Source organism: Corylus avellana, chromosome 1, assembly GCF_965113065.1.
Source record: "Corylus avellana chromosome 1, dhCorAvel1.hap1.2, whole genome shotgun sequence".
NCBI classification, from domain to species: domain Eukaryota; kingdom Viridiplantae; phylum Streptophyta; class Magnoliopsida; order Fagales; family Betulaceae; genus Corylus; species Corylus avellana.
In genome coordinates this window covers 3,854,547-3,875,719 of record NC_142490.1, presented here as the reverse complement: position 1 = coordinate 3,875,719, position 21,173 = coordinate 3,854,547, and the positions used below count along the sequence as shown (strand labels likewise).

Sequence of the window (21,173 nt, the reverse complement as noted above, 5' to 3'; positions counted from 1 at the left end):
GTTTTATAACTATTTTTTTTATATGGGCTTTTGGGCTTTTAAAGTGTTTTTGGGCCTTAATTGGCCTATTTTTTGGGCCTTAATTGGCCTAATTTTTGGGCTTCTTTTAAACGTTTTGGGCCAAAGTTTTCCTCCAAAACGACGTTTTGGTGTTTAACACCAAAACTACGTCGTTTTGAATGTTATATTATAATTATTATTAATATAAAATATAAAATATATATATTTATATTATTATATATAAGAGCAGGTAGTTAGTGGTTATTAACCGCTTTTCCCTATCTCTAAAACCGCTAATCGTAACCGCCTTAGGTGGATAGCTATTTTTAATAACTGCCTACAAAAGCGGTTAGCGGTTATAAGCGGTTGGCGGAACGATTATAACTACCCCATTTGAACACCCCTATCTCACATCTATTAATACTTGGACTTTAAAACTCTACTAGTTGTGAGAGTACACCCCTTAAGGGCCTCACCTATCCAAGCATGTCTTAGATTGTTCACTTACTTGTCATCATAGGAAAAATGAGCGCCGACGAAAAATGGCTGACAACTTCTAGTGGTAGTTTGACAATTTGAAATAGGAAAAGTTTCAACTCGAAATATAACTAATGATTTTAAAAAAGTGAAACCATTTTATAGAAATTAAAAAAGCTTTTCTCGTCAAACTAAAGAAGTTTTGATTTAATTATTATTTTCCTTCGCGTCAAGCACCAAAAAAATACGAAAAATATTTTCTAAAAATTATTTTAATTAGTGTACGAAAAGTATCTGATCATGCTCGTTAGGGTTAAGCAATCCGTTGTAGTAAGTATCATTGCAACCAAAGGGAATGAATTAGTGTACAGAAGAGAGACATTGAGAGCCAAGTAGTTGAAGAACATTAAACATGAAAGCCACATAGCAGATATATTAAGCGCCGGGTCAATCTATTAAATCATCCTATATGTCCAACAATCCAGGAAAAGGATTTCACATCCCCAGAGCTCTAAAATTGCCGCATTCGATTCAAGGCTGCAGCAAAGAACCTGGCGTGCTTGTAATTAGTGCAAAAAGGAGGTTGAGCAAAATGTTGAACTCATCATTCATCACATAAAAAAAAAAAAAAAAATTGGGTTTGACTTGTCCTGACATGCTCCTCCCCTTTCTATCAGGGTACAAATCATCAATTACTTTTCGCTCATCATAGATCATAGAGTTAATCTTTGTCGTTTGAACATAAACCAAAAACAAAAAAAAAACAAAAATGGAACATGTGAAATATCTCCAAGAGTAATTTTCGACCTGACAACATGTCCAGCTCCAAGTAGAACCAAAAAACATATAGAAATAAGATGCCAAATCTTCACTTCTGAAGCCTACTACTTAATGTACTGAGACAGCCACTTGAAACCTTCTCCATAACCCATTTTCCGGACAATACTACACATGAATACCTCGAGGGGACGGACATTTGAGTCTGCCAGGTTTACTTTACCCTTGCCTGTGGTGAAGTTGGTCAAGCCCAGGTTGTAACGCAATTCTTCTTCTGAGGCAGCATATGGTATATCGATCTTGTTGCCAAGAATAAGGAATGGAACAGTTGCCAAAGCCTCATCGGAGAGGAGAGCATCCAGCTCCTTTTTTGACTCAGCAAATCTCTCCTTGTCGTAAGCATCTACTAAGTAGACAACTGCATCCACCTTCAGAACAAAAAGATGAAACGTATTTAGGAATAGAGAATTAGTGAACAAGGAAATAGGGGCAAGAATCCTGCAGGGTTGTGGAGGAACACAGAATGATGAGCATAAATTGAAACATGTTCCTCTTTGTTTGGCAACCAGGCATCAACTTGTCAATTCCCAATCCAGAATCTCGAGATTTTATTTTCTTGCTTCATAATTTAACACATGCACACCCCCGCAGGATCAGTGTTTCTTTAAAATTTCCAAAATGCAAAGCATTTTCATCCCCAGAAATTAAAGACATCTGGTATTAGAAATTAAAATCTAATATTTGACCAATATAAGCTTGGTAAAAATGGCAAAAAAATAATAATAATAATTTTGTATGGCAAGATACTATTAGCAGACCTTTTTAAAGACAAAAGGTGCTATCAGCGAACTCCCACAATCAATGTCTGCCTCCCATGAATCAGATAAACATTGAAAAGTTTGTCTGGGATTATGAAGGCAGAAGCATCCTATGATTCAAGGTTCCCCAGGAATTAACATAAGCCTGAAAACAATTGCACAGGCCGCTGCTGTTCGATTGGGACAGCAAGCTCAAGAACATGGAGCAGATATTTTCATCTAGCCATTAGAGAAGGGGAGGAAAGGGGGGAGTTAATTCATGTAGATGCATACAAGCAACAACTTCTCTCATTTGCTTAGTATTTTGGTAAGAAGTTAATCAAATGAATTGAACATAATTTTCCATTCCAAAACCAAATATTTAATATTTCTAATTTATGGCATATACAAGTATAACTCAAACTTTATCACTACTAAGGGTGAATCTGGATCTATCTTACTAGCAAAAACTTGTCACAATAATTTAAATCATGTTTCCTATTTTTCGACCGTGAATCATACAATTGATTCTGAACGAAAAACAAGTATTAAAAATGCAAGTATTCTAAAGAGAAAAAAATAAATAAATAAATCAAGCATAATCACCATAATTGATAGACTGAGAAATCTACCTTGGCATAGTAATCTTTCCAAACCCTACGAGCTATCTGATGTCCTCCCAAATCAAAAGCCTTAAACTTGATTTTCCCAATACTCAACTCCTCTGATGTCGGATGCTGTGTTGGCTGGTGTTGAACTAATCTCTGCAATGGCAATCAAATAAACAAATTAAACAATACCCAGAGAAAAGAATATCAAGTCAACTGTAATAAAATTAAACGAAACCCTACTTATCTCACATAAACTACTTCTAATAACCATTTTATGCCGAGCCTGATGGAAATTCCCTTTTTTCCACACTTTCCTAATTTTTTTGCCTCTAATAATCAACCAAGAAGAATTTCCGCTGAAAACATTTACCAAATTTACAAACGCTTCCCCAACCTCCCAAAAAAAAAAAAAAAAATCAGGGCAAGCTCAAATCAGACTCCAGTCGAGTCGAGCATGTAGCACTTATTACATAATTTGTAGTATACTCTCTGAGAATCTAACATCTAAATCACTTTCTCTTCATTTCCTACACTTTCTCATCAACCAAACACAACATTTAATTACACCATTAAAAGCTCAACATTCAAAATTTCCAATAGTCTCTAAAAATCCATAAAACCCGACCATTATTTAAATAAAATAAAAAATAGAAATCGAAACTTCCCTAACTTTTCTCAGCAACCAAACACAACAATCTTAACAAAATTAACACAAAATTTCCAAAAGTACCTCATCTTTGAGCATATGAAGCAACGTCGTTTTGCCGGCATTATCGAGGCCCAAGAACAAGATCTTGGCCTCCTTTTGCCACAACCCCAGCGACGCTAGAACCCCGTAGAACCAATCGAACAAAAACATCGTTTTGCTAATACGACCCTCCCTAACCCCCTATATTTACCTCCACTGCCACCCGATTGAAACCAGAGAGAGAGAGAGAGAGAGAGGCGGGTTGGTATAGGAATGAATATATGTTTATTGTTTGATTTGGGATTGTTGGGGGTTGACGTGTTTACCGCTGACTGGCTGGGCCGGTTGGAAGTTTTGGGGTTGGTAGGGTACGAAGCTTGGGGTGGGTGGATCGGGTTACCGGGTGGTGGTGTCCTTTCGAATCTGGACCGTTGACTGAGAAGTGCACGGTGTGGATTGGTGTTTATGCGGTATGTGTATTTTTTTTTGGAAGAAGGCACACAATAACGTGGCAGACAGTGGTTGGTGGATATATGTCACCTGAGTTCCCACGTACCAAATATTTTCCTTTGATATAAAAATCGATCATCATGATTCATGTGAAATGCATGGGTGTCATAATTTATAACAGTTTTGTATTAAATTTGTGAATTTTTTTAAGTAATTTTAAAAAATATGAGCCTTAAATGACATATAAAAAATATCTAACGGCCTTTAGATGTCGAATTTGGTATGAAATTAATAAATTAGAGTTATAACATTTAATCCGTTTAATTAAATTGATTGAATTATTGTTGATTTATAAAATTTTACAATTATGTCTCAATATGATAACACGAATTGCCACACCCACCGGTAGAAGTATCTGATGAAAACAAAGATGAATATCCCCATGGCCGCGGCCATCCCTTAAGCAAATATAAGGTGGTCGTAGCTACCCCAAAATGCGATCAGGTGGTCGTACCACCCCCGACCTCTTCTATGGGTGGTTTTACCACCTTTATTTTTTATATTTTTATTTTGTTTAAGTTCCTATGATTATTTAGTCCATTACGCAAATCAAATAGGATCAAAATTTATCTCGCATTCACGTAACAGACACCATTTCATGAGTTAGTAACACATTTTCGAAAATAAATAATAAATTTTATGATATTATAATACATCGTTTAAGAACCAACTTAAATTAGAAAATAAAAATAAAAATTTAAAAAATAATAATAAAAAATTTAAAAAATAAAAAAGGAGGAAAGTTTACCCTTCCCAATTCCCATACGCCATAGGCTTATAAATAAAAGTTGCAGTACTCTTTCGGTATTTTCTTTTGCCCTGCCACGTGGTCAAAAATAGATCGGCAGACGGTACGAGTAAACACACATAAAGCATTAACTGCCCCAATTCTTATTCTTCATAAGCCCTAAAACCCTAACCATCGCACAGCTGCCGAGAGACAGAGAGAGATGGCGAAATCAAAGAACCACACGGCCCACAACCAGTCCTACAAGGCCCACAAGAATGGCATCAAGAAACCTAGAAAGCACCGGCACATTTCCACCAAAGGGGTATGCTCTTTTTTCTCTTATCAATTGTTTTTTTTTTTTGATAATTTCTCTTATCGATTGTTTGGCTGCTGAGAAAACATAGGAAAAGAGAAGAAACGAGAAAAATGAAATTCTAAATTTTGTTTCGTTTCTTTTTTTAATGTTTCAATTTATTTATTTTTCATTATATCCAGATTTCAATATATTTATGTCTTTTGATGTTTTGGGTACTTGGGTAAAAAAAAAAAAACCAACTCCATCAGACCATGCCAAGTAGTTGAATTGGCCTCATTTTACTGAGATTTTTTAAAAAAATTCTGGGTTTTATATGCATGAAAATTCAAAATTCTACACTCTCCCTGCAACTATACAAAATTTTTTCAATTTATTTATTTATTAATGGGTTTTGAATTTTTTTGGGGTTTCAACAACGGCGATTTAATTTTATTTGTAGATGGATCCGAAATTTTTGAGAAACCAGAGGTATGCAAGGAAGCACAACAAGAAGGAAGGTGGTTCTGCAACTGAGGAAGAGTAAATTAATTGAGGATTGGGACTATTTCTTGTTGGAGTTTAGATTAGTTAATGTATTTTTCATGTTTTTATCTTCAAGTTTATTTCGTCTTTTTCTGAATTATTGACTACGTGGGTGAGTTACTTTTTGTGTAGCATTAGTCTCTTGCTGGAGGATTTGTCTCCACAATGTTATTTGCTTGCAATTAGCAGATCATTGCCTTTTGAATTTTAATAATTTCTATCATGTTGAAGGATTTGTGAGTTTTATTAATTATAACCATTTTTGCTTGGGTTTGAATCTTATGAGAAATAACATTGATGTTTTCAGTTCCATGCAGATATAACTGTGATGATATTTTGGAATGAAATATTTAGATATAATTTTTGTGGTACTAGATGAGTCACCCCCTCAAATAACCAAATACATAGCAAGAAGCTATGCATGATCATTTTCCAATCTAGAGGACTGGAAAAGCTTGCAATATTATGACTCAGGAAAAAATGCTAGCTACATTTGCACTATCGCTCCTAAAGGGTAAGTCAATTTGGAGCTTTTCTAAAATTACTTATAAAGTCTAGTTTCACCTGTTAGCAACTATGAACATCTCTTATAAACTACCAACTCTTTGTGTGGGCTACTTATCGTCCCAATATAAGATCAATGTGTTACAAATATGGTCTCCTTCTTCCTAGTTTCTCTATGCAGCTTTATCTTCAGTCCATCCTTAGCCAATTTAAGTAGCTTGCTGAACTTTATAGTTAATTAAATTGTTCTGAATCACTTTGATTTAAGTTTGAGACCAAGTTGGGTAAATTTTGTTCCATTTCCATCGATCTGGCTTACATTAATTCAGCAAACATATGCACCCAAGTTTTTCACTAATTTCAGCTGCATTGGATATAGGGTTAAAGGTGTGTCTTAAGGTGGGTTTCAAAAGTCTGTGATTCAATCACAATTTATCTTGAAAATACTTCCTAGTATTGGACACCAGCTGCTCTTTAGGCAGGTTTATAGAAAAATTCCTTCATAAAATTCACCTGTTTTCAACTCCATCGATCACCATGGTTGTCTGTATGGCTGTACAGCCTGTACAACCTTTTAGCTTTTGTCTACATGTAAGGAATGGGGAAGTAATATATGTTGTTGTCCTGGTGAAAGTAATCATTTGAAATGGAAGCCTTCTTCTTAAAACATGCTTTATTTTTTCAGACAGATAATTCCTTACAATTGAAGCACTGTAAAAGTCATTACCCCTGACTAAGATGCTTTGTGGTTCACTCTGACCACCATGTGGCCAAGTGAACCTATGATACTCAAGTTTCAAACCTAGATTCATTTATTTTGTGGTGGTTCCCTTATCATTAAGCTTGCTATTGTAGAGATTTAGATTTCGTGCAATGAGATTGTTCTATTACATTGCAATGTATGACTCCATGTGAGAGCTTGGACTGCCTACTTGGTAGGGCTGGCAAAACGGGTAATCGGGTAGACCCGATTAGGACATGTTAAGACCCGTGACCCGAAACACGAACACGACCCGTTTAGCTAAATGGGTTAGCAGGCCTGACACGATTATAACACGAAAAATATCTGGGTAACCCGACACGACCCGCTTAACCCGTTTAGCTTAACCGGGTCATATCGGGTAGACACAACTCGACTCGACTTGTGCGCTAAACAGGTAACACGACCTGACCCGACCCTTTTTTTTTTTTTTTAAAAAAAAAAAACCCTTAATCAAAATTGGAAAAAATAATTTAATAAAGAGATCTCTTAGGCCAAATGACTAGTCAAATTTATCTTAACCATCCAAGAAGAATAAAACGTTTTAAAAGAGAATGTTTTAATATATAAATAATGATTTAAAAGATAATGTTTTAATATATAGACCCAAATAGAAAAAGTAATGGAAAAACAATGAATAGGCCAGTGAAATGAAGAGTGAAATGAAGCCGTGAGTGAGTTGGTAAGTATTAGGGTTAACTTAGTTAGAACTTAGACATAGTTTTTTTTTTTTTAAAAAAAAAAAAAAAAAAAAAAGGGTCTAGCGGGTCACCCAAAACCCGCCAGACCCGATTGACCTGCCAGATCCGATTGACCCGCCAAACCCGATTGACCCAACTGACCTGCCAGACCCATTTATTAAACGTGTCTAGCAGGTCAACCCGCCAGACACGAATTTAATCATGTCTTAATTGGGTAGACCCGATTAAGACCCGAACCCGATAAGCCCAAACCCAATACCTGTTAACTTCATGTCGTGTTCGTGTCGGGTTCGCGAGTCGTGTCAAAATTGCCAGTCCTACTACTTGGGCAAGTGTCCGGGTCCCACCTGCTCAAGTTGCTCGAAACTAATTGCATGGAGTCCTGGTCCAGTGCGTAACTTAACGAACACATTTATAATCTAGACTTTAATCTAAACTTTGGCATCTTTTGATTGGACTGGTTTTCTCTTTTTGTTGGAGATAATAGAGATTGAGGTCTTAAATTGCAAATAATCTTTGAGCTTTTTTTATTTTTTTATTTTTTTTATTTATTTTTTTTTTATGGTGAAATATTCTCGGAATCCATCTATAGAAAACAAGAGGATGATGCTTAGAGTTCATAATTGAACCCATCTAAGTACTAAAGTATGTGGAATATTATTGAACCCATCTAAGCACCAAAGTATGTGGAATGATTATTCCATTAGTAGAAAAAAAAAAAAAAAAAAATATTTTTATTAGAAATGCAAGAAGGTTGAATGAAATAGCCTTTAAATAGCCATTCCCATGATCCACTAATGGGGAAGAGGATTCTCTCAATTTCATTTGAAATTGAGAGTATTCATTTAGTGTAAAATGAGGAGTAATATTGTAAATATTATCCTTCAATTTTAATGTTAAGACAATATTACCTCATATTTTTGAAGGTGCATAGGGTGATCACACTATTATAAGTGTGGTCATACCCACACCAGATTGTATAATATATGCAGGAAGATAATATAACTTCCAGTTGAGGTAACCGGTCAAGAGACATAACTCTTGGTCAAGAGTTAAGTTGGAACTCTATAAATAGAGTCCTAAGAGCACACAAACACTATCTCAATCTTATGTTGGTTTTGTTACGTACAAAATGTGTGTTCAAGTTCTCTTGATTTCCACCTTAACGGGAGAAATCCTTCCTGAGATTAATTATACAATATCTTCCGATTAAGAATCCAACAATTTTACACTAAATGGGTCATGTGAATAGTTATTTCAAGTGTTAGACTATAAATGTTTTTTAATACTAAGGCTATTTCAAATGGTCAGATTTTTTTTTTTTTCCATGTTAAATGGTAAATGAATAGATATTCTTCAATTAAGTAATAATCATCATTTTCATATTAAATGGTCATATATTATTTTTATCCTAACTAACTTATCACCTACTTTGTCCAAAGAGCTCGTCTCTCTCCTTTATCTGGAAAGTTGTCTTAATCTTCTTGTGAAAACCAATCAAGGAAGAGGGAGGACCTCAACCTCCTTGCCCGCCCCACCTTTTTTTTTTGTTAATCTTAATTCTTTTTCCTACAACTTGAAAGCTATATTGTTGCTAGGGATCAGTACCTTATAATTTTTATTTTTATTTTATTTATTTTTTTATTTTTTTAAGAATTGAGAGGGGCATGGCCTATGAACCACGATATAAAGGTACGCCCCTCCAAAAAAATTTTATTTTATTTTTTAAGTAATTTTTTTAGTTTTCTTAGTCCTAATCCTTACTCTTCTTTCTCCCGACCCTCCAAAAATTTTTAAAAAATTATTATATTAGTTTTGCCCCTCTTAATTCGAATTCTTAAATCAGCCACTGACTATGCCATTCTTCCCCTCCCTTTATCCCACCCTATCAAACTTGCCAACCTCTACTAAATTTGGCGACCACCCTCCTCTTGAACATGCTCACCATGAACCGCCGTTATTACTACTATTGAAGCATTATACAATTTTTTCCCTTGTCCTTTATTAGAGATAAAAAAAAAAAAATAGTTTATCACCTAAATTAATCGTATAATACCAATTAGGTGGTTAAATTATGGTATAACCTTTGTTCAAGAAACATCGACATAAAGAAAGAAGTTCAAATTTGATTTGCCAATAGGCCCCATCTTGAACACCAAGACGATAAGTTTGCATCGGTGCTTGACTAGATATTTATACGCCATCCAAACCTTTTGTTTTTTTTTTTTCAAATAATTACTTATTTATTCGTACTTTGGATCATTGGTTAATTTTATTCATTAATATATCCCAAAACCGGATAATCATAAAAATCGGCAGACCCACGGACTCAAAAACCGGCAAATCCAAGTCCAAACCCACAAACCGCCAACAGGTTTGCCCGACTTGTTTCCCACCACACCCCCCCAATACCCCCCCCCCCCCCCCCCCCTCTCTCTCTCTTATAAATAGTAACTACCTCTGTGACTAGAACCAACGTTTCATTCCTTGAAAAAGAAAGTTTTCTCCAACTGCTTTAACAGTTTAACTGTCCGATCGAACAGAATGGCTGACGTGGTAGAAAAGGAGCGGAGGATCCTCGTGGCCCTCGATGAGGGCGAGGAGAGCACGCACGCTCTCTCGTGGTGTCTCAAGAACGTGATCTCCGAGAATTCCAAAGATTCCCTCGTCCTCCTCTACGTTAAACCCCAACGTGTCGTTTACCCGGCTCCAGATGGCACAGGTAGGAGTGAAAGGTATTTTCTGTGAATCTCATATGGGTAATTGGGGAACTCGGGAGATTGATGGTGTTTTCTGTAAATTTCGTGCGTGATTCAGGGTATTTGTTCTCGTCGGATATTTTGGCAGCTATGGACAAGTACGGTACTGACGTGGCTGACTCCGTCATAGAGAAGGCCAAGCGGATGTGCAAAGACCTTAACGATGTGAGTCGTGAGTTCTTTGGTAAAATTGTCATTTAAGAAAATATTTATGGGACAATTAAATTAGTCCTTTTTAAAATAAATTAAATTGATTGGATTTGACATTTCTTTTATGATGTAATATAATCATAGAATTAAAAACCAAATTGAGACATGTTACTGTTTTTTTTTGGTGGTTGATTACTATTTAATTTTTGAATTAACAAATTGACCCTGAGTTAGGTTAAGGTGGAGACGAGAGTAGAGCATGGTGATCCGAGGGATGTTATTTGCCAGATGGAAGAGAAGTTGGGTGCTGATGCATTAGTCATGGGGAGCCGTGGTTACGGCCCGATCAAGAGGTGTGCCCCACTTAAATCTCACCTCAAAATGATAGAATAATATATTGTCCCACTCATTATATTTTTCGCAATTGCTTTATTTTATTTAAAAAAAAAATTCTCAATTCCCATTTATAAAATTGTTATGTCTTATCTATCATATAAGCACATGATGGATAACACTTTTTTTTAATCGATTTTATTTTACACTTATCTTACAATACTGACGCAACAATTTTACTCAATGCCTTAATTTATTTTTAAACAATTAATTTAAGAGTTGAATGGATCTGTCTCGGTTTTAATTTGTATTTATTTGTCTTTCATTTTGGATCTGAAAAAATAGAATTATTCAAATTTTATTGAGCATTATTGTACTATGTGATTATGCCTTTGGCTTGTCCATGGCCCAAAGATTAATTTTATTTACCATGTAAAAAAAGAGTGGGGAAAAAAAAAAATGTAATTTTCATAAGAAAATGAAAACTTGATTTTTGTAATAATTTAATTACTGACACATTATTGGTGTGGCTGTGGCAGGGCTTTGCTTGGGAGTGTTAGCAACCACTGTGCACAGAACGTCAAGTGCCCCGTCTTGATCGTCAAGAAGCCAAAATCTACTTCTGGAAATAATTAATCATTTTTCCTCTCTCCTAGCTCTTTTATGCCTCTTGTATAAAGTTTCTTGTAAGCCCATGTAAAAAGTCTTAATTTCTTGTTTGGTCCTTTGTTTTTGTTTGTTTTTTGTAATCAAGTATATTAATATAATGCTTTTTCTAGGGATATTTTTAATAATAATGTTATTTAGTGGGGAATTTCCAAAGTGGAAGGGAAAGCTTGGGAAGAAGAAGAAGCAATGAAATTATATTATATGAGGAATAAGAATAAAATTTTCTACAAAAAGAAAAAGAAAAAGTTTATCCTCATAAATCATTTACCAAAGATTTGTTCTCGTTTTCTCCTCTCTTTTTCAAAGAAGTTAATATTTTATAGATTTGGGGCCATAGAATCTATGCTGGAAAAGTGAATAAATGAATTATAATTGTTGGGTCATAGATCAACCTATTAAATGTTCAGCAATCATCGGGCGCAGTCTAAGCATGGATTCGGGCAACTAGGCCCAAGACCACAAGATCCGAGCCCTACAAGTCCGAGACCTTTAGGTTTGAGACCCTTCCATCCGAGACACTTCAAGCCAAGACCATTAAGTCTGAGACTAACTCAGGACACACAGGTCTCGGTAGCAAGGATAACTCAGATATCTTAGGAGATACAACTGTAAAATGGATAAGTGATCTTATCTATACAAAAGCTATCACATCCATCTAAAATACAAATATTCAAATTAAGTGATACATGTAACTATCAAATCCTACGATCTTAATCCCCTAAGATCTCGGTAAGGGTAACCACTCAAATCCCTCGTCAGTAACTGCATCGCAGAAACTCTGGGAAGAGTAAGTCATTGGTCGGGGGACTTCCACTACTTCATGCCTATAAAAGACAGACCATTTCTTCATATTGGGGTTATCACAACTTTGGCTTTTAAGCTTTCCTTTGTTGCATGCTTATACTCTCTCTCTCAAATTCTAACTTAGGCATTGGAGTGTTCCCGCTGGCTCACCCCCGGTCTCTTCGATCCTTCTTCTTTTTCTTTATTGTGCAGTCAAATCTCTCCACGTCACCAATAGGAAAACTATGCTTCAACAGTTTGGCGCCGTCTGTGCGAACTCAATTTTCATCAGTTCTTACAATCCATTAATCTAACATGGTGACCACCCATTCTACTGCAGGCGCCTATGGCGCACCAGCACCACCCAATCTAGCCGAGTTCATGAAGCAAATGACCGAGTCTCTGAAGGCCCTGAAGAAGCAGAATGAAGACTTCGCCACAAGACTCACGGTTGCTGAAGGCCAAAATAGCCGGAGGGACCAAGAGCGTGATGAGAGGCAGACCAAGAAGCGTGAAGAGAGGCGCAAGGAGTGGTGTGCAGAGATCCGCAGGGGAAAGCTGATTGCAGATTCGCATCGCGAAGAGGATGCGAGTTCAGTCCAAGCCAGCCATCATATGACTGTCCAGCATGAGGAACGTCGCAAGGAGGAGAACCCGGAGAAGTATCAGCATACTAGGCCTCAACGGGAGCAATCTCGCCAAGACGACCACCATGATGGGCGAAATGAGGGCCAAATTAATGCTGACATGGAAGATCTCAAGAAGAAGTATGAAGAGCTAACTCAGAAGTTGGCTATCAAGGAGAAGAAAAGCCTTGCTGGAGAGCTTATCGACAACACCAATTTGCCCTTCACTGATCGAGTGTTGGGCTTCCCCTTGCCTGACAACTTCAAGATGCCTCGTGTCAAAGAGTTTGATTGTAATGGTGACCCTTCTGAACATATGGAAAGCATCAGCGCTCATTTTGCCTTTCATAGAACTCCAAATGAAATCGCATGCATAATATTTCCCCTCACCTTGGTAGGAGTTGCCAATGATTGGTTTGCCAGATTGCCGCCAAGTCGGTAGATAGTTTCAAAGAACTCGGGTGCCTTTTCTTAATCCAATTCTTGGCAACTCAGAAATGGAAGAAGCAATCAACTTGTTTACTATCCCTTCGTCAGGGAAAGGAAGAGAGCCTGAAAGATTTAATGCTCAAATTTAATAAAGAGAAGCTATTGGTGGAGAGCCCAAGTGATCAAACGGTATTGTCCGCATTATGGCACGGAGTCAGGCCAAATGGGCCTCTAATGGCCGAAGTATCAAATAATTCGATGAAAATAACTCTTTGCCAGTTCATCAACAAGACGGAGGAATACATCAATTAGGAGGAGATGATTGCGGCTCTAACGAAGGGTCAGGAAGTTGAAGACCGAGCAAAGGAGGATAGCAAGAAGGAACTACCCGCAACGTCCACTCCGAAAGAAGGAAAACCCCAAAAGAAAGTGGATAAGAAGGCTGTACCATCCTTCCCAAAGATAGAACCTCGGCGATGCGAAGATCGAAGGTTCACGCCCTTGAATACCGGTGTCAATGAAGTGTTCATGGAGATAAGAAGGGACCCAACTTTCAGGTGGCCGAATAAGTTGCGGGGTGATCCAAGGAAGCGAGATCGAACAAAGTTTTGTGAGTATCATAACGATCATGGGCATTTGACGGAAAATTGTATAACCCTACGACAGGAAATCGAAACCTTCATCAGAAATGGAAGGCTTGTGAGGTTTATTGTGGGAGAGAGGAATCGAGATGCGGTTCACCAACAACCCTTCCTGTTGGATGCGAACCGAGACACTGGGGGACGAGAGTCGAGACATGATCGGGACAATGATCCGAGAGCACCTCGGGACCAAGGACTAGTAGGTGAAATCCACACTATTTTCAGAGGAATAGCTGGTAAAGGACAATCTAACTCGGCCAAAAAGGCTTACGCGAGGAAAATGCAGACTGAAGAAGTCTTTTCGTTGCAAAGATCTTCTAAGGTTGCAAAGAAAGACTCAATGACCCTTTCTTTCTCCGAAGAAGATGTCAGGGGGTAATGCAGCCACATGATGATCCGCTAGTAGTAATGGTGACGGTGGCCAACCATATGATCCATCGAATTTTGGTGGATAATGGAAGTTCGGCCGATGTCATGTATTGGTCGATTTTTAAGCAAATGAGTATTGATCGTGATAGGATCAAACCATTTGGTTCTCCCCTGGTCGGATTTGCAGGGGAGCAAGTCCAACCAATTGGCCTTATTTCACTCCCTGTAACAGTAGGGACGGCATCCAAGCAAAAGACTGTAATGGTAGATTTCTTGGTCATTGATTGACCTGGTGCCTACAATGCCATCATCGGTTGTCTTGCTTTGAATAAGTTGAAGGCTGTAACTTCAACTTACCACTTGATAATGAAGTTTCTGACAGAAGGAGTTGGAGAAGTGAAGGGGGATCAGACTCAAGGGAGAAGATGTTACAATACATCTCTCAATAAGGCCTCGGACCTGACTCCTATTGTAATTGGTACAGTAGGTGGTAAAGGCAAGAATAAGCCAAAGGGTGAGCCAGCTGAGCTACTAGAAGACGTGGTGGTTGGTGAAGGCAAAATTTTGAAGATTAGGACACAGACCAGTCTCAGGATCTGAGGCGGTCTCGTCACCTTCCTTCGACGGAACTTGAAAGTTTTCGCGTGGACTCATGATGATATGCCAGGAATTAGTCCTGAAAACATTCTCCACCAACTCAATGTGGATCCGAGTGTGAAGCCAATGAAGTAAAAGAGAAGAAAGTTCACTGAAGCTGAAGAAGTAGAAAAGCTGCTCAAAGTTCGGTTCATTGAGAAAGTCTATTATCCCGATTGGTTAGCCAATGTAGTATTGGTCAAAAAGCCCAATGGGAAGTGAAGGATGTGTGTAGATTTCACTAACCTCAACAAAACTTGTTCAAAAGACAGCTTTCCATTACCCCGCATCGATGCGTTGGTTGACTCGACAGCTGGGTATGGCTTACTCAGCTTCATGGACGTTTTTTTCTAGCTATAACCAGATATACATGCATCTAGAAGATCGTGAGAAAACTGCATTCATAACTGATCGAGGCTTGTACTGTTACAAAGTCATGTCCTTCGGTTTGAAGAATGCATGAGCAACATACCAAAGGCTGGTTAACAAAATGTTCCGAGACCAGATCGGACGAAATATGGAGATATACGTTGATGGCATGCTAGTTAAGAGTGTGCTGCTGCAAAACCATGCACTCGACTTGCAAGAGACGTTCGCACCTTGAAGGGGTATGAGATGAAGTTGAATTCCCAAAAATGTGCATTCAGAGTCTCGTCGGGGAAATTTCTCAGTTATATGGTGTCGAGCCGAGGAATAGAAGCCAACCCAGAGAAGATACAAGCTGTCTTAGAGATGCAGTCTCCAAAGAATCTAAAACAGCTCCAGCAATTGACAGGAAGGATCACAGTGCTAAATTGTTTCATTTCACGATCAACCGATAAGTGTCTTCCATTTTTTAAAGTCTTGCGAAACGCTTTTGAATGGACTGATGAATGTGAAGAAGCCTTTGGACAGCTAAAAAAGTATCCGATGAGTACACCTTTGCTAAGCCAGACAATGCTTGGAGAAGTGTTGTATATGTACTTAGTTGTATCTCTAACAGCTGTGAATGCCGCATTAATCCGAGAAGAAGAAGGAATTTAAAGGCCTGTGTATGTACTTAGCTGTATCTCCAACAGCTGTGAGTGCCGCATTATCCGAGAATAAGAAGAAATTTAAAGGCCCGTGTGCTTCATTTGTAGAGCTTTAAAGGGAGCCGAAGAAAGATATCCTCAGATGGAGAAACTGGCTTTCGCTTTGATTATAACATACAGAAAACTACGGCTCTACTTTTAAGCTCATACTATAAGGGTGTTGACTGAGTACCCTTTGAAGAAAGTGTTAAGAAAACTAGATCTGTTGGGAAGATTAGTTAACTGGGCAATTGAGTTGGGAGAATTTGACATTGAGTTTCTCCTTCAGAATTCTCTCAAAGGTCAAGCGCTGGCTGATTTTCTGGCATAATTCACTAATTTGCCTGATGTCACTAGCTGGCCGAGTGATGAGACGTGGGTAATTTATTTAGATGGGTCGTCTACGAAGAAGCACAGAGGAGCTGGAATAATGATGATTACTCCCGATGGGGAAGAGTTATGTAGTTCTTTAAAGTTAAAATTCAAAACTACAAATAATGAGGCCGAGTATAAGGCAGTTCTGGCAAGACTCGGTTTAGTTTGTGAAATGGGAGCGGAATTCGTGGAAGTACGAAGTGATTCCCAAGTCATCGTCGAACATATTCGAGGTGAATTTGAAGCCAAGGGAGAAAAGATGAAGTTATACTTATCTAAAGTGCAGTAGATGCAGAGTTTATTTAATAAGTTCAGCATTGTAAAAATTCTGAGGCCAGAGAATGAAAGAACAGACAGATTGGCTCGATTAGCTTCGACATTAGATGGGGAGACTGAAGACGAGACGCCTATCCAAATTCTTCCACAGTCATTCATTACCGAGACGGTGTCGGTCTAGGCAACCGAGACCATACCCAATTGGCAACTGGAAATCGTGGAACACCTAAAAAAAGACTACTTCCCCAGATCGAAAGTTGGCTATTCGATTGAAGAAAAGAGCTGCAAGGGAATAGTTGGCTGATTAAATGTTAAGACAATATTATCTCATATTTTACACTAAATGGGTCATGGGAATAGTTATTTCAAGTGTTAGACTATAAATGTTTTTTAATACTAAGGCTATATCAAATGGTCATAATTTTTTAATTTTATTTTTTCATATTAAATGGTAAATGAATAGATATTCTTCAAAAATAATCATCATTTTCATATTAAATGGTCCTATATTATTTTTATCCTAATTAACTTATCACCTACTTTGTCCAAATAGCTCGTCTCTCTCCTTTATCTGGAAAGTTGTCTTAATCTTCTTGTGAAAACCAATCAAGGAGGAGGGAGGACCTCAACCTCCTTGCCCACCCTACTTTTTTCTTTTTAATCTTAATTCTTTTTCCTACAACTTGAAAGCTATATTATTGCTAGGGGCACTACCTTATAATTTTATTTTATTTTTTATTTTTTTTAATAGAATTGAGAGGGGCAATGGCCTATGCGCCATGATATCCCATCCAAAAATTTTTGAATTTTTTTAAAGTAATTTTTTTAGTTTTCTTGATCCTAACCCTTACTCCTCCTTCTCCCGACCCTCTAAAAATTTTTTAAAAATTATTATTTTAGTTTTGCCTCTCTTAATACAAACCATTCCATCACTCCCTCTATCCCTCCCTATCAAACTCGCCAACATCAACTAAATTTGGCGACCACCCTCCTCTTGATCATGCTCACCACGAGCTGCCGTAACCGCTACCACCGAAGCATTATACAATTTTTTCCCTTGTACTTTATTAGAGATAAAAAAAATAGTTTATCACCTAAATTAATTGTATAATACCAATTAGGTGGTTAAATTATGGTATAACCATTGTTCGAGAAACATCGACATAAAGAAAGAAGTTCAAATTTGATTTGCCAATAGGCCCCATCTTGAACACCAAGACGATAAGTTTGCATCGGTTCTTGACTAGATATTTATACGCCATGCAAACCTTTTGTTTTTTTTTTCAAATAATTACTTATTTATTCGTACTTTGGATCATTGGTTAATTTTATTCATTAATATATCCCAAAACCGGATAATCATAAAAATCGGCAGACCCACGGACTCAAAAACCAGCAAATCCAAGTCCAAACCCACAAACCGCCAACAGATTTGGCCGACTCGTTTCCCAACCCCCCCCCCCCCCCCCCCCCCCTCATAAATAGTAACTACCTCCGTGACTAGAACCAACGTTTCATTCCTTGAAAAATAAAGTTTTCTCCAACTGCTTTCACAGTTTAACTGTCCGATCGAACAGAATGGCTGACATGGTAGGAAAGGAGCGGAGGATCCTCGTGGCCGTCGATGAGGGGGAGGAGAGCGCGCACGCTCTCTCGTGGTGTCTCAAGAACGTGATCTCCGAGAATTCCAAAGATACCCTCGTCCTCCTCTACGTTATACCCCCACGTGTCGTTTACCCGGCTCTAGATGGCACAGGTAGGAGTGAAAGGTATCTTCTCTGAATCTCATATGGGTACTTCGGGGACCTCGGGAGATTGATGGTGTTTTCTGTAAATTTCGTGCGTGATTCAGGGTATTTGTTCTCGTCGGATATTTTGGCGGCTATGGACAAGTACGGTACTGACGTGGCTGACTGCGTCATAGAGAAGGCCAAGCGGACGTGCAAAGACCTTAACGATGTGAGTCGTGAGTTCTTTGGTAAAATTGTCATTTAAGAAAATATTTATGGGACAATTAAATTAGTCCTTTTTAAAATAAATTAAATTGATTGGATTTGACATTTCTTTTATGATGTAATCTAATCATAGAATTAAAAACCAAATTGAGACTTGTTACTGTTTTTTTTTTTTGGTGGTTGATTACTTTTTAATTTTGGAATTAACAAATTGACCCCTTGGTTAGGTTAAGGTGGAGACGAGAGTAGAGCGTGGTGATCCGAGGGATGTTATTTGCCAGATGGCAGAGAAGTTGGGTGCTGATGCATTAGTTATGGGGAGCCGTGGCTACGGCCTGATCAAGAGGTGTGCCCATTTTTTTTTTTTTTTTTTTTTTTTTTTTGTTCTTCTTCAAAGAGGTGTGCCCACTTAAATCTCACCTCAAAATTATAGAATAATATATTGTCCTACTCATTATATTTTTCACAATTGCTTTATTTTTTTTTTATAAAAAAAATTTCCATTTATAAAACTGTAATTACCTATCATATAATCTCATGACCGATAAGACTTTTTTTTAATAGATTTTTTTGTTTTTTGTTTTTTTTTTTAACTCTTTTAATGCTAGTAAAAAAAATATGTTTATCTAGTAATGCTATATTTTTATCTCACACGAGTTGATTGGATCTACCTCGGTTTAGCTTTGTATTTATTCGTCTGTAAAAATAGAATTATTTAAATTTTATTGAGCATTATTGTACTCTGTGATATCGAGTATGCTTTTGGCTTGTCCATGGTCCAAAGATTAATTTTATTTTTACCCTGAAATAAGACTAAATGACCATGAAGAGTGGGAAAAAAATAATAATAATAATTTTTATAAGAAAACGAAAACTTGAAAATGTATTTTATTTTTGTAATAATTTAATTACTGACACATTATTCGTGGCGCTATGGCAGGGCTTTGCTTGGGAGTGTGAGCAACCACTGTGTACAGAACGTCAAGTGCCCCGTTTTGATCGTCAAGAAGCCAAAATCTACGGCTGGAAATAAGTAATCATTTTTCCTCTCTCTTTCTCATTGCTCTTTTATGCCTCTTGTATGAAGTTTCTTGTAAGACCTTGTAAAATGTCTTAATTTCTTGTTGTCCTTTGTTTTTGTTTGCCTTTTGTAATCAAGTATATTAATTAATATAATGCTTTTCTGGGGATATTTTTAATAATAATGTTATTTAGTGGGAAATTTCCAAAGTGGAAGTGAAAGCTTGAGAAGAAGAAGAAGCAAGAATGGTATCTTGTTAGAAGAAGCAATGAAATTATATTATATGAGGAATAAGAATAAAATTTTCTAAAAAAAAAAAAATGAAGTTTATCCTCGTAAATCATTTACCAAAGATTTGTTCTCGTTTTCTCCTCTCTTTCTCAAAGAAGTTAATATTTTATAGATTTGGGGCATAGAATCTATGCTAGAAGAGTGAAGAAAGGAATTATAATCAGTTGCAGATTATTTTATTAGGGTATTTTGTGCCAATAAAGGTGGCACAAGTCTTCAATCAGTTGCCGATTATCAATAGTTTTTGAATTCTCAAAGTGTTATTTAGGTTTTTTACCTAACAATTGTATTTTTTGCTTGACACATCTTTTTGTGTATTAAAAACGCTTTTTAAAATTTTTAATGCAATTTTAAACATGCTCTTAAAACTCCTATGCTCATTACATTTCATTTGTGATTAGTAAGTGATAGGTGTAAGGGTAACTGGACATGCTTTTTAGTTTTCTCTTTGGAATCCTTATTCATTTGTCGGGGCTTTTATTGAATCGAAAAATAGGGTTTTCTATCTTTTTATGGAGTTGCAAATATTTCCTTAGGGTCCAAAAAGTGATTGAAAGCCCACGTGGTAAGCAAAATTGACAAATAGGAGGTCCATGCACCAAACTTCCGTTTGAAATTTTGATGAGAAGTGTTAGAGTGCCATGCATGTCAACAACAATAATATTGCAACACATATCTTATAATAAAGTGAAAATTAAAATAAATGAAATTTAAGGGGGTGATCAAATTGGCCAAAGGGGGTGACTAAACCACTCCTAAGGCTCTAATTCGACCACCTCCATATAAAATAGAGTGGTTGAATTACTCCTATAGCATTGTGGGTGGTTCGGCCATTTCTTTAACTAATATGAGATTGGTCTGACCATAACCTATATATATATATATATATATATATATATATATATATATATATATACGCACACGCACACACACACACGAGAAATGCTTGGTTGCAATAAAAATTTCATCTTTTGGCTATTTTAATCCAAAGCCATCCCATAGCCCTTGGTGGTGGATCGGCCACCCCCAAGGGCCAAAGCCACCAAACCCATTAATTTTGTTTTTTTTGTTTTTTTTGGCCCTTGTGATCCACCCCTAAGGACCATGGGAGGTGGCTTTAGCCACCCCCAATTGGCCATTGGGGGTGGTTCGGCCACCCCAAGGCTCAACTGGGGTGGCAACCACCCATTTTTATTTTTTTATTTTTTATCATTTTAATTTTGATTTTAAAATTAATAGATTTCAAACAATAAAAATTTAAAATGGGTCATGCCACTTAAGATTAAAATGGCTAAAAGATGAACTTTTTTATTGCAACTAAGCATTTCTCATACACACACATACATACACACATGGGACACATGTTTCCATCAAATGGAACTCTTAGGGTTCCATCAAATGTTGGATGAAAATTG

At 37.1% G+C, this 21,173-nt stretch overlaps 4 protein-coding genes and 1 non-coding gene across 5 annotated transcripts; 3 read left to right on the top strand and 2 right to left on the bottom strand.

Annotated features, from left to right (window-relative positions):
• Positions 1–1,160: 1,160 nt before the first annotated feature.
• On the bottom strand, positions 1,161–3,631 carry SAR1B (secretion-associated RAS 1B). The gene is made up of 3 exons (XM_059581603.2): positions 3,393–3,631; positions 2,684–2,815; positions 1,161–1,682 (listed from the first exon to the last, which is right to left on the bottom strand). The coding sequence occupies exons 1-3, from the start codon at positions 3,519–3,521 to the stop codon at positions 1,362–1,364; spliced, it is 582 nt and encodes a 193-aa protein (XP_059437586.1). The 5' UTR covers positions 3,522–3,631; the 3' UTR covers positions 1,161–1,361.
• LOC132173198 (small nucleolar RNA snoR83) lies at positions 2,044–2,164 on the bottom strand. Its single transcript, XR_009439289.1, has one exon. It is a non-coding gene; the product is annotated as a small nucleolar RNA snoR83 (small nucleolar RNA).
• Positions 3,632–4,754: 1,123 nt separating the features above from the next.
• On the top strand, positions 4,755–5,705 carry LOC148587867 (large ribosomal subunit protein eL29z-like). Its single transcript, XM_088517755.1, has 2 exons — positions 4,755–4,912; positions 5,346–5,705. The coding sequence occupies exons 1-2, from the start codon at positions 4,811–4,813 to the stop codon at positions 5,427–5,429; spliced, it is 186 nt and encodes a 61-aa protein (XP_088373881.1). The 5' UTR covers positions 4,755–4,810; the 3' UTR covers positions 5,430–5,705.
• A 4,134-nt stretch (positions 5,706–9,839) lies between these two features.
• On the top strand, positions 9,840–11,419 carry LOC132172058 (universal stress protein PHOS32). The gene is made up of 4 exons (XM_059583491.2): positions 9,840–10,115; positions 10,211–10,317; positions 10,537–10,655; positions 11,175–11,419. The coding sequence occupies exons 1-4, from the start codon at positions 9,938–9,940 to the stop codon at positions 11,269–11,271; spliced, it is 501 nt and encodes a 166-aa protein (XP_059439474.1). The 5' UTR covers positions 9,840–9,937; the 3' UTR covers positions 11,272–11,419.
• Positions 11,420–17,975: 6,556 nt separating this feature from the next.
• On the top strand, positions 17,976–19,585 carry LOC132171945 (universal stress protein PHOS32). The gene is made up of 4 exons (XM_059583361.2): positions 17,976–18,247; positions 18,344–18,450; positions 18,674–18,792; positions 19,387–19,585. The coding sequence occupies exons 1-4, from the start codon at positions 18,070–18,072 to the stop codon at positions 19,481–19,483; spliced, it is 501 nt and encodes a 166-aa protein (XP_059439344.2). The 5' UTR covers positions 17,976–18,069; the 3' UTR covers positions 19,484–19,585.
• Positions 19,586–21,173: the final 1,588 nt, after the last annotated feature.